Below are 13,012 nucleotides of genomic sequence, written 5' to 3'. Positions count from 1 at the left end.
GGAATTAGGCACTGAGAAATTCCACCCTAGGATTTAGTGATGACTTTTGTTTCTGATACTATGGACATTTCCAAATATGCCTACTTCCTATTAAACCCTCCCTAGTGACAAAGAAAAAAAATTAAGAAAAACCAATCAACCCAGTCACCGTATCTGATAGCATATGCAACGTTATATCCCTTTAGTCCCCTAGCATTCCTCCCCCTGAAGGAGGGAAATATGTTTCACCATCCATTCTCCTAGACTACATTGGGTCATTCAAATCAACTGGAGTCTGGCTGCTTCTCAGTGTTGTTTTCATTTGTATCACTGCAGTCTTGTTCTCTTGGTTCTGCTTACTTCTTTCTGCAGCAGTTCTTACAGGTCTTCCCGTGACTCTCTGAATCGTTTAGCTTGTCGTCCCTGACATTCACACTCACAGACCTTGCTGCGTTGAGCCATTCCCCAGGCAGTGAGCCACCTACTTTGTTTCCAGTTTTTTGCTACCGTAAAAGGCACTGCAATGAGTATTATATATATAATGTAATATTCACATTTACGTATATATGATGTTCACATAATATTCATATAGATATATATTTCACTCTAAACTTTTCCAGTTTTTTGAAGAGGTGAATGAGAAACTATTGCCATCTCACTCACAATCAGTCACAGGGTCATAGTTGTAGAGGTGGGAAGGGTCTCAGAGGCCATTGGGCTCTACCCCCTTCATTTTACAGATGAAGAAACTGAGGCTTAGGTAGGTTAAGTGACGTGACCTAAGTCACAAAGGAATTTCTCAGGGTCTCTCTGATTCAGATGAACTGCTCAGAGGACATTCCATTGCTGGGAGACAGAAATTTCTTCCTTTATTTTTTTTTCCTGGTATCTCTTGCATTTTTCCCCATCTCTTTGTTGTACATGTTGCAGTTTTCCTCTAAAAATGATCTTAGTTTTGTCATGGCTTGCACCAAACTTTCTACAGATTTTTTTTATTTTTTTAATACTAAAAGGGGAAAAGTGAACATTTTATGGTGTTGCTAAACCAGTCAGATCAAGGTTACTTATTTGCTAGCAACTGAAAAAAATATTTTAAGCAGCAAAGTTCGGGAAGATACATACCCTAGACTGGCTGATTTGGGCCTGGATCTTGAAGCACTGATGCCCTAGATTTGACCTTAGTTTTTTAACTCTATTGGCTGTTCCTTGAGGCTTCCTGGCACTCTGTGCTATGCAGGCTCATGAGGCCCCCTGTCCTCTCTGGATTGCCCTCTGTCACCTCAAACCTGGTATCCTAGACTTCAGCCCTCTCTTGATAGCTTCTCTCTAATTGTCACCCCTCCAGACTATGTTTGATTAGGCCCTTTGGCTGGAAAGAGGCCCTCATCTCCTCTGATTACCTTATAGAAGGGCCTGTTTTCTAACAGACTGACTTTTGATGACAGTCTTGTTGCCTCAGAGGTTAAATAAACTTCTTACACCTTGTTTCTTCCACCCTCTACTCCCCTTCTCTGTTCCTGAATCAAAACCCCAGACCCAGATGAAAAGCCTTACTTAGGACAGCATTTTTCCAATTGACCGGCTGCTCTGATTCCCTGCTCTGGTATTTGAGGTAACCCCAGCCTGTACCCTGTATCATAAGTGCCTCATTGTCTTCTGGGTGGATCTCTCAGGTAAACAGGGCAGGTCTAGAAAGAGCAGCTATTCCCTCACATAGTAAATAAGAAAGCCTAACAGTCTTGCTTTGATCTAAAGTCAAATAGTGCCTGGATAATTACCTGTTTAGCCCTGTGCTGCTGGCCAGGTAGTTGGCGAATGTTGTGTAGGGCAGCCAATGTCTTCTTCAGGCTGGCGGCTTAGAGTTGGCAGTCGGGAAGGATTGGTTCTTGGTTTCCCAGCCGGGTTAAGGAGACTGGGCTTCAACATTTTGGTGGCAGTAAAAAATTGGAAACAGGGGACTCGTGAGTTGGGAAATGGCTAAACAAATCATAAACAGATCTTGTTGTGTCTTAAGAAATGGTGATTGGGAAGAATTCAGAGTAAAGTAAGGAGAACCAGGAAAACAGGATACCCAGTGACTACAGCAACCATGTAAAGGGAAAGAAAAGAAACGCAAATCTGAATGCTGCTTAATTATACTGACTAGGCTCAGTCCTGGCAAAGAGAGAAGGAAAATGCTGGGGAATAGTAGATCAAGACCTGGCTATGGAGTCAGGAAGACCTAGGTTCAAGGCCTGTCTCTGACACATTCTGGCTGGGGGACCTTGGACAAATCACTTAGCCTCCCAGTGCCTCCAGGCCAGAAGAAGTTGCTGAGAAGATACAGCTCTGCCTTGGTAAAGGGAAGTTTCTCACTGGCGGTTCTCTACACCAGTGAAATCACAGGTCTGGTCCAGGAAAAAACCAAAACCAAAACCAAAACCACATTTCCCTCCCTTTGCAGAGGTGGGGGACTATGGATGTGGAACACTGCATAGACTGGCAGACTCCGTTGATAGGTTGGTTAGTTTTGCTCAACTTTTTTTCTTTTATTCTGCATTTACAAGGGATGGCCTGCTAGGCAGGGGTGGAGGGGATGGTGCTATTTGGAAATGAAAGTGGAGTAAAGAAAAACAAAAGACTTCAATAAAGTTTGTTTTTAAAATGATATATGGGATTCCTGCTTCATTGGTAGAAGTTGCTAAAGTAAACAAGTGACTTACCCAGACATCCAGCAGTTAAGTCCTAGAGCTGATTATTTTGCATTTAGGATAGGAACAGACAATGTTTAACTGGGGAATGGGAAAGCATCTTTTCCTCAAGTGGGTACTTTTCAAGTAGGAGGCTGTGGGGGCCTCACCTGGCTGCTCCCTTTCCTTATTACTGTGTGAATTTCATGAAGTGTCTGTATGTGTGTTTGGGACTGGGACAGGGGGGTACCCAGCAGGGATGGAAAACGTCTCACTTCCATCTTTGGTTTCCTGGTTACCATACCCAAAGCATTGTATATAGCATCCTTGCTGACAGAGGCCCAAGGGTCCAGGCCCAGCATTTTCTGGAGAGATACCACTATTTTCTTTGCTAGTTTGGCTACGTCATCTCCATCTTTTAGACTCCCTCATTTGCTTCAGAGCTCCATTCAATCACCACCTCCCACATAATGCTTTTTCTTATTTTCTCCCTAGCTGCTAGTGCCATCCTGTCTGTATTTTGTATGGACTCAAATGTGTATAGGCATTTTGAGAACAAGGAATGTTTCATTTTTGTCTCCATCTCCCTAGCCCCTAGCACAGTGGCTGGCTGGCATTTAGAGGGTCCTTAATATTGTTTGTTGATTGGTTGGTTGATTTAGAGTCAGAAAGGACCTCAGATGCCATCTATTTCAATCTTCTCATTTTACAGGCTCTTAGACTTACCCAAAGTCACACAGTTAGTAAATAGCAGAGCCACTTGGGATTTGAACCCATGTCCTCTGCCTCCAAATTTAGCTTTCTTTTCATTGTGCTTTGTGGCCCCAAAAAAGTGTTGCATGCACCCCAAAGCAAATTGCCAGGCATGCTAAGTGTCTCTTTCTTTCTTTGACTGTAGGTAGACGAAGTGCACCTCCCTTGAATCTCACTGGCCTTCCGGGTACTGAGAAGCTAAATGAGAAGGAAAAAGAGGTAACACAAGGAGCAGGGACCACAGGATTGGGGCTGGTTTCTCACTGAATTAACCTCTCCTGAGAGCCAATTACAGGGTCCAGGCATCGCAGAGCCCTGACCCAGCCAGGGAGAAGTGGGAGGCAGAGAGCTGTGTCAGAGCATTCTCAGTGTTTCTGGGCAGAGACAAACACAAGATTACGTTTCCGTGCTTCCATGACATCTTCCCTCTGACCCTTGTTATTTGTGAGGGTAGAAGGAAAACACTCCTGTGTCCATTTCTTTGGTAACACATACCTAGAAAGTATTGTGGCTGATTTAAAAAAAAGAACAAACAACCAGAACAGAACAGAACTTTCACATCTAAATGAGTATTGTCCTTTAAAAGAAGCCATCCAGAGGAGCTTTTGACTTATTGTAGGGTGAACTTGGTTGCAGTGCCTCTCTTTTAAATTTTAGACAAACTGACTTGGAGCCCCTGAGGAAAATCAATCTGAGTTTTTTTGTTTGTTTTAATTCAAAATGGTATAGCTCACTTTGATCACCCACTTTATTTACCATTTTATTGGATTTCTCTTTTGACTGTTTCCAAAAATGATCTACCCTCAAAGGGTCTGACAAAGCTACAGTTCCTTTTGTGTTTTTCAATATTCCTCTTAAAATCCTCAGAAGATTTCCCTGAGGGTTAGCCCCTCCCTCAACTGACCTCAGTTTGGTTCAGTTCACAGATATTCAGTGATAGATATTAATAAATATCTGAGTTGCTAATTCAGTTCTACATTAAGTACCTACTATGTGCCAGGCATTGTGCTAGGTATTGTCCTAGGTACAAAAATGAAACATCCTTGCCCTTCAAGAGCTTAAGTTCTAATGCAGCAGTGGTGGGGGTAGGGGTGAGGGATGTTTAATCAATCAATCAGCACGTATTTATGTGCCTAGTAATGTGCTAGATACTAGGGATACAATACAAAGGAGGAAACAGTGTCTACTTGCAGTGAGTTTACATGCTCATGTTCAGAGGATCTAGCCTAGTCTTCAAGTTATCAATCAAAATCAAGCCTCCCAGGCATGTGAGAGAACCTTCTACCTTATTGCAGGTCAGATTAGGAGGAGCTGGCAGAAGGGGGTCATGGTGAGTGAGTGAGGATGTCATAGAATGTCTTTATATTCCCAGCACCTAGCACAGTGCCTAGCTCATAGTAGGGAATTAAAAAATGCTTGTTTGATTGATATTTGAGGGTTTAGTTTAGTTTAGTTTTGGTTTTTTTTGCCTGCACTAGGGAGAGTGGAAACCTAGTTTTTGGTTCTTGAGAAAAGGGAAGGTTTTGACTGACACTGGTTTGAGGAGCCAGACCAGATTAACTTCAGTGCAGAGTGGCTAGGGAGTTCAAGTGAGGCAGGCCAGTGAACTAACATAAGTCTGTGCTGCTATATTTATTGGAGGCCCTGCTGCTTTCTCTTAGTATCTGTTCACCCCACCCCCACTCCTGCTGATAGGGAATTTTTGCTACAAAACAAGAGATTGTTAAGGTGTTTTCTTTTGGTTGAGACTTTAAAAAGCATCTTGGCTTCAAAAATAAAGTATCTTTTCCCTGCTCACTGCCACATTTGGCCATATCCACCAAGAGATGAGGATGAGTGGATTGGTCTTTCCTCAGGTGCTCAACATCTGCCTCCTGAGGGAGGAGGTATCATACCTCTGAAAGAGCTCTTGGGTCTACTCTGACAGGCCAGGGTCCAGAGCCAGCCTCCTTCCTGGGCTCTCTGAACATCCTTCCCCAGCTTTCTCTCCATAGGCTGCTCTCTTCCCTAAAGGAGAAGCCTCCTGGTGGAATGTGGCCCAGCCAGCCAGTGGCTCCTCTGTAAATACCTATGGGATGAAGTCACTCTCTGTCTTGTTGGTGATACCTGTTGGGTAAAATTATGAGAGTGACAGATGTTAATGTTTATTAAATTTGCCATGTCTTCCAGCTCTGTCAGATGGTGAGGTTGGTCCCTGGAGCCTATTTAGAATACAAATCAGCTCTAGTGAACGAGTGCAACAAACAGGGGAGCTTGAGACTGGCACAGGCTAGAGCTCTCATCAAGATAGACGTGAACAAGACCCGGAAAATCTATGACTTCCTCATTCGAGAAGGGTACATCACCAAAGCATGAGGCCTGGAGGGCCTGGGACCAGAACTCAGATGCTGGGAATGTGGTTGATGGAAGGACAACCAAGGGAATTCCAGCAAGTTTTGTTTGGGGACTCGGGCACTTTGTCAGTTTTGTACCAAAGTGTCTACTTTCTCTCCCCCACCCTGCTTTAGAAGGCTCCCATCGTCATCATCAGTGTTGTGCTACAGAGTTGTGTGCCAGCCAAGCTGTTACTTAACGTGAGTGGGCATCTATCCCTCATGCCTCTTGGTGACTAAAATGAGAATCACAGGACCTCGCATCTCAGTGCTGGTCGAAATAGCACCAAACCATGGGTCCAGGGGCCCAGAGGCCCAGTGGCCCAGTGGCCCAGCTCATTTGCCTGGTAGCTGAGACACGGGCTTTTTGCATACCGTACAGTGAGGGAAGGTAGTGTCTTGAAGACAAGGCAATGTTTTTAGAGATCAGGAAGAAGCTTGGCCCACCTAAGCTTCTTTTTTTAAGCCAACAACTGGAAGCTCCCTTGCTCCTGGTGAGAAAGGGGCCACCAGTTTCCCTGTGTCGTCTTGTCTCCAACTGTGTCTTCAATTGACAGGGTTTAGCTTGGGACTTACTGCAGTCCAGCTAGCTCCCTGATCAGTCTGTGGTAGAGTGTGGCGCCCACCGGGTGGAAGCTGTCTCTGTTATTTTTAGAACTAATGGATTAAAATGTTTTGCTATTTAATTTGTGGGTGTGTCAAATCCAGAGCTTTGAACTGGACTCTGGCTCTTTCCCCCTTAGCCCCCCAACTCTTAACTATCAGTAAATCAACAAGCATTTATTAAGTACTTACTATGTATAGGTACTGTGCTAATCCCTGAGGGATATGAATTAAAGCAGAAACTTGGTCCCAGCCCTCAAGGGAATAAATACTCTGCAAATATGGCCTACCTAGGCTTCTCTGCCTATTTTAGCCTGGGACTTAGGGATGGATGGAAATGATGTTCCTGACTTGTGAGATTTGAACCCTAGCTCTCAGTGATAAAAGGCAAGAAATGTGTTCCTTAATTTTTTTTTTGGGGGGGGGAGCTATGATTTTATTCCTGTGGGGAATTCCCATTGTAGAAACTCCCTCCACAAATGCAGATCAGCAGGTGATCCATAATTTATTGTCTTAGAAAGTTTGCTGAGGCAGTGAGAGGTTAAGTGACTTGGGCCAAATCACACAGCTAGGATGTTGAAGACTGACCAGGAACTCAAGTCGTCCTGACTCCAAGCCTAGCATTATCCACTCTTCCAAACTTTTACAAGTGTGCAAATACAGTAGGTGAAGAAGGAAGAAAACCAGAGCATATGTGAGTAATTTTGAACATTATTAAGTTCAAATATGTCCCTTCGCAGGTCTAAGGATGAGAAGTTTGACCAAACCTGAAACTGAGGTCTCAGTCTGCCTTCCTAGAACATAAGAAGGACCAGCCATTTCACAGAACCAGGCTGCCTCCTCTACACTCCACCCTCCCTGGAAACATTGCACTAGGCAGCAACTTTCTTCAGGCCAAACCCTTTGTTACTGAAATTCAAACTCCTGTTTGCCATCCAAGCTCCCCTTGAAAGCAATCTTGGACTCCTTGGGAGCAAGGCTCAGACATTTTGACCTCTGTTGTATTTACATAAAGTCCAAGGGGTTTGTAAACTGAGCAGATGGATCACATTTCCCCAAGGGATTGGAAGGATGAAAGGAAAACCTCCTAGGATGTGAAGGAATTAAAACAGAGAACTCCTTAAAGATGAAAGTACAGCTGGAGGAAGCTTCCGGAGAATCCTAGTGTGGGTGGAAAGGAGCCCAGTTGATTTTGTTACTTTATAGGCAGTCAGACATTTATTAATGCCTACTGTGTGCCAGGCTCAGAGCAAGGCATAGAAATTTTAAAAACTATAAATGAAGGAAAGGGGAAAGAAAGAAACAATCCCTACTCTGAATATTATTTTGAATATTATTTCATAGGGTCAGAGACTTAGAGCTGAAAGGGGATCTCAGATTCCCAACCTCCTCATTTTATAGATAAGGAAACTGAAGCCCAGAAAGCTTTAGAGATTTGCCCAGAGCTGACACAGGTGGCAGTGGTGAGATTTGTACCCAGGACCTCGGAATCTAGAACTGGTGCTCTTTCCACTGTCCTAGAATGAGTCAAGAAAATTAATATCCAATGTAAGCACAGCCTCCCAGGAGCAAGGTCAGCAAAAAATGTGGAGGCAAGACTCATGTTGATAGGGGGTAAGATGAAGTAAGGAGAGGTGAGATTTATGTGGATTGGGATAAAGTGAAGATCATTTGGAGATAAGAGTCATTTGGGAAAGGGTTCAGACCCAGGTCCCCAGACTCCAGGAAGGACTCACTTTGGGGAATTCCTTAAACTCAGAGTTCCTAAGATCCTCCCTCATTCCTCCCACCTTTGTCAGTTGGACTGCAGGACAATAAATCTCAGAAGAAAAAAAGTTTAATTAGCATCAGCCGATGGGCAGTTTCCAGGTGACTATAGTAACTCCACAGAACAAGGAAAGATGCACACATGTAGGGTTTTACACAGTCTTAGGGTGACATTTCAGGCGGCCAAAGGAGATGATTGGTGAGGCTGCTTAGCCATTTTCCTTATTTGGGAGGTTGAGTAACAGGGACAGGACGCAGGTGATTTGGAGGGAGAATGTGTTAAGGTTGTGGTTAGAAGGATTAATCTTGGGGATCTCTGGAGTTTCCAAAGATCAGGTTTGTGGCAGTGGAATGTTTAGTCTTATCAAATATTCTTGGAGGCAGGAAGTTTCTATAATAATGCTGGCCTCCTTTCAGATAGAATCATGTTCAGATAGAAATGTTTTGCTATTGAATAAAATACAGACTGAGGGTTTGCCTCTATTTACGTAGCCCTGTAGCTCAGTTTCTTTGACTGCTAAGGTTACTTTTTCTGGAGAGAAGATATGCCCACCCCTGCCCCAAACCACAGTGTACCTTCTCTATACTTAGATCCATCATCCATTCCTAAACTATTCCTAAAATCATACTGCCTCCACTCTGGCCATCTCCTTCATCCCTCCTACAAATCTTTTACTTTGCCCATGGGGTTGTAGATTCTGATAGGTGAACCTTCACTTTCACATTCCTTCCTGGCAATTTCCACACCATCCTACTGAGCTCCCAGTTCTTTTTTTTTTTTTTTCTTTAAACCAATCAACATTTATTGAGTACCTACTATGTGTTAGACACTGTGCTTGGATCTTAGGACTTACCTTACTTCTTAAGTTCCTTATGGGCAAGGTCAGCCTTGCTTAGTTATATTGGTATCTCCATCACTTGGCACATAGTAAGTACCTAATGAATACTTTTTCATCCACCCATTCATCCAAAAACAGTGTTCTTTCCACCATGCCACAACTGCCGTTACAGGAGATTATTGATTGGCCCTGCAGGACTTTCCTTGTATTTGAAAAAAGGACATTCTATTGAAATAGGGTGGATCCTAAGACACCTCTTATATGGGGAGGGGCGTGGAGTTATCCCTTATTTCAAGTTTAATTTGCAATCCATCCTGTCAGGTTTTTTTGGCTAGGCAGTGGGGTTAAGTGACTTGCCCAGTCTCAGTATTGCTCAGGGTCACACAGCTAGTAAGTCTCAAGTGTCTGAGGCTGGATTTGAACTTAGGTCTTCATGACTCCAAGGATGGTGCTTTATCCATTGCACCACCTAGTTGCCCCCCATCCTATCAGTTTTGATTATAGAATTGAGTTACTGCTATCCCTAGCCTATCTACTGAGGAAGGCTCCCTGGTGGAGGTGGATTTTGAGATGATGATGGGAATGAGAGAAGAGGGATGGTTTGGCAGATGGAAGTGGGAAGACATTTTAGACATAGTGGGTGGAAGATGTGGAGGCAGTAGTGGGAGGAAGAGAAGTGCCTAGTGATTTGTTTAGCTGGAACAGAAGGGGCAGCTGGGGTACTTAGGAGTGGGAGGGAAGTGGGATAATCTGTAAGCCTTTAAAACCAGACTGGGTTTTGGAGTTCTGATGAGGAATCAGTAGAGTTAAAAGAAGAGAAGTGAAATGGTTGAAACAACTAATTAGGGTGAAAAAGGCCACTTTGGGGGTTGTTTTGGGAAGTGACAAGGTCCCTGTTTTGGGTAAAGTTGAGAACAACCATATTTTGCTAGCTCTGGTGAAAAATGGACCTTTACAGGAGCCCCTGAGTTGTTACCACTTTGTGTTTAGCAGGAAAAAAGCAATTGCCTGTGTCTGTTGTGGCCGTCTTTTCCATATCATTTCCTCCCACATTGTTGTTACCTAGTGAAGACTCTATCTTTTTATGTCACAGCTTCTACTCTGTAAATCTAGGGCTAGCGGGATCCACCAAAAAACGTCTAAAATCCTTTTTCCCCCCCACTTACCATCTGGTAAACCTATTCCTAACCCAACATGTTCCAGTATAATTTCGTTTTAATCTCAAAGAGTTTGGAGAGGGAGATTCCTTCACCTTCCTCTGTAACTCAGACAACTGCTTTGAAATCCTTAATGAAATGAAATTTCTTAATATGTGTCAACTTTAATCATTCTTGCTTTGGTTTTTAAACCTGCTCTGAATAGAAATAGAACCTCCATGTAATAGCCCTCCCTTCTAATTAAAGACTTCATCCATCCCTTCTCTTGAATCAATTCTTTTCCAGTGCCCCTTTTCCTAGGTCCCATTTCCTAACCCTGTTTTTGTTCATTGAGTGGCTAGGTGGCCCAGGGGACAGAGTGCCGTGCCTAAGGTCAGGAAGACTCTTCTTCCTGAGTTCAGATCTGGCCTCAGATACTTACTAGCTGTGTGACCATGGGCAAGTCACTTAACCCTGTTTGTCTTAGTTTCTTCACCTATAAAATGAACTAGAGAAGGAAATGGCAAATGACTCCAGTATCTTTGCCAAGAAAACCCCAAATGGGATCACAAAGAGTCAGACATGACTGAAAAACAGTCAGACTCCTGAACAGACTTCCAGGAGGCAAGATGGTGGAGTAACCAGTAAATCACCATAACTGTCCCATATTTACCTCCAAACAACCATAAGATAGCACCCCAAAACAAATCTTGGAAAAGCAGAATTAGCAAAAAGACAGAGTGAAGCAATCTTTTAGCCCAAGAAACTTGAAAGATCAACAAGAAAGGTCTGTCCCATTCTTGTAAAAGGGGAATGTCATCTAGGACAGGAAGCATCCTGGCAAGCCAGCAGCAAGCCCTACCTCAGCAAACCAGCAGGAGATCCTGAGCCACAGTGTGGTGGAGCAAGCAAATGGCCAACACAAAGACCCCCCATGTGCTTCAACACAGCCCTGGGCAAACAGGCAACCTCCAGAGGCCAGACCTCCATGTGTTTGAGCATACGCCCAGGGAAATGCAGAAACACCCCATCAGCCTCAGCACATGCAGGTTTAGCACTAGGTAAACTGCCAGACACTGCCCCCATGGCCTCCAGTAGCACAAGTCACCCCCCACCGCACTCCCTCAGCACAGCATCAGACACAAAGGCCCCCCATGGGCCTCAGGGCAACATCAGTACAGCACCAGATATGCAGTTACGGCCTACAGCCCCTGGCACAAGAAGCCTGAGATAGTGCCCGGGAGCAGAGCTCAAATTTAAAAGAAAGGAAAAAGGCCAAAAAAGATGGGCAAAACAACAACAACAACAACAACAAAAGAATCTGACCGTAGAAACTTATTATGGTGACAAGGAAGATGAAGACACAAACTCAGAAAAGGACAACAATGTCAAAACATCTATGGACAAAACCCTAAAGAAAAATGGGAAGTGGTTTCAAGCCCAGAAAGAAGTCATGGAAGAGCTCAAAAAGGAGCTCAAAAACCATATAAAAGAGAGAGAAGAAAACATTGGGAAAAGAAATGAGAGTGATGCAAGAAAATTATGAAAAAAAGAGTCAACAGCTTGGAAAAAGAAAACAATTGCTTAAAAAGTAGAATTGGTCAATTGGAAAAGGAGATACAAAAATCCACTGAAGAAAACAACTCCTTAAAAAGTACAATTAGCCAAATGGAAAAGGAAGTGCAAAAGCTAACTGAGGAAAACAACTCCTTAAAAGTTAGAATTAGGTAAGTAGAAGCTAATGATTCTATGAGACATCAAGAATCAATCAAACAAATTCAAAAGAATGAAAAAATAGAAGAAAATGTAAAATACCACATTGGAAAAACAACTGACGTGGAAAAGATCCAGGAGAGACAATGTCAGAATCATTGGACTACCTGAAAGCCATAATCAAAAGGAGGACCTAGATAGTATCTTTCAAGAAATTATCAAGGAAAACTGCCCTGATGTCATGGAATCAGAGGGCAAAGTAGACATTGAAAGAATCCACTGATCACCTCAGGAAAGAGATCCCAAAATAAAAACTCCAAAGAACATTATAGCCAAATTACAGAACTGTCAGGTCAAGGTAAAAATACTGCAAGTGGTCAGAAAGAAACAATTCAAGTATCAGGGAGCCACAGATAGGATTACACAGGACTTAGCAGATACAACATTAAAGGACTGGTGATCATGGAACATGATATTCTAGAAGGCAAAGGAGGTAAGACTATAACCAAGAATCATCTACCCGGTGAAATTAAGCTTAATACTTAAGGGGAAAAAATGGTCACTTAATGAAATAGAAGGATTTCAAGCTTTCATAAGGAGATGGCTAGAATTGAACAAAAAATTTTATCTCAAATAATAAGACTCAAAAGAAGCCTAAAAAGGCAGAAAGGGAAAAGAAAACAAGGGATTCAGTGGAGCTGAACTGTTTACATCCCTACATGGGAAGTTGATACTTGTAATTCTTAATAATTGTACCACTAATAGTACCTCTAGAAGGAATACATATAGACAGAAGGTGTGGGTATAAGGTGAATTATTGGGAATGATCAAAAAAGGACTGAGAAAGAGGAGTACACTGGGTGCAGAAAGAAGGGAAAGATAGGATGGGGTAAATTATTTCACATGAAGAGGAGCGAAAAATCTATTACAGTGGAGGGAAAGATGGGAAGGTGGGCAATGGGCATTGCTTGAAGCTTACTCATCAATATTGGCTCAAATAGGGAATAATACACACAATCAGTTGATTATAGAAATCTATCACCTGACAGGAAAGTAGGAGGGGAAGAGATTAAGTAAAAAGGAGGTGGGACACTGACCGAAGAGAGGGTAGACTGGGAAAGGCAGTAGACCGAAGTAAAACACTGTCAAAGAGGGAGAGGGTGAAAGGAGAGAGAGGACAA

The 13,012-nt window shown here is 43.1% G+C and overlaps 1 protein-coding gene across 5 annotated transcripts in view; it reads left to right on the top strand.

Annotated features, from left to right (window-relative positions):
• TADA2A (transcriptional adaptor 2A) overlaps nucleotides 1-7,663 on the top strand; it is a 56,502-nt gene extending 48,839 nt beyond the window's left edge. For 4 of the 5 annotated variants that reach the window (XM_027870493.1, XM_027870497.1, XM_027870494.1 and 1 more), the window contains 2 exons: nucleotides 3,547-3,620; nucleotides 5,571-6,459. In XM_027870493.1, the coding sequence (XP_027726294.1) occupies nucleotides 3,547-3,620; nucleotides 5,571-5,756 (260 nt within the window). In that variant the 3' untranslated portion in view covers nucleotides 5,757-6,459. Of the gene's footprint in view, nucleotides 1-3,546; nucleotides 3,621-5,570; nucleotides 6,460-7,116 lie in introns of those variants that run through there. The other variant, XM_027870496.1, reaches the window with a different exon arrangement.
• Nucleotides 7,664-13,012: the final 5,349 nt, after the last annotated feature.

The sequence above is a fragment of the Vombatus ursinus genome, unplaced genomic scaffold, assembly GCF_900497805.2.
Source record: "Vombatus ursinus unplaced genomic scaffold, bare-nosed wombat genome assembly UNPS02014797.1, whole genome shotgun sequence".
In the NCBI taxonomy this organism is placed as follows: domain Eukaryota; kingdom Metazoa; phylum Chordata; class Mammalia; order Diprotodontia; family Vombatidae; genus Vombatus; species Vombatus ursinus.
Note: the sequence above shows the minus strand (reverse complement) of the source record. Positions and strands in the feature narration are given on the sequence as shown.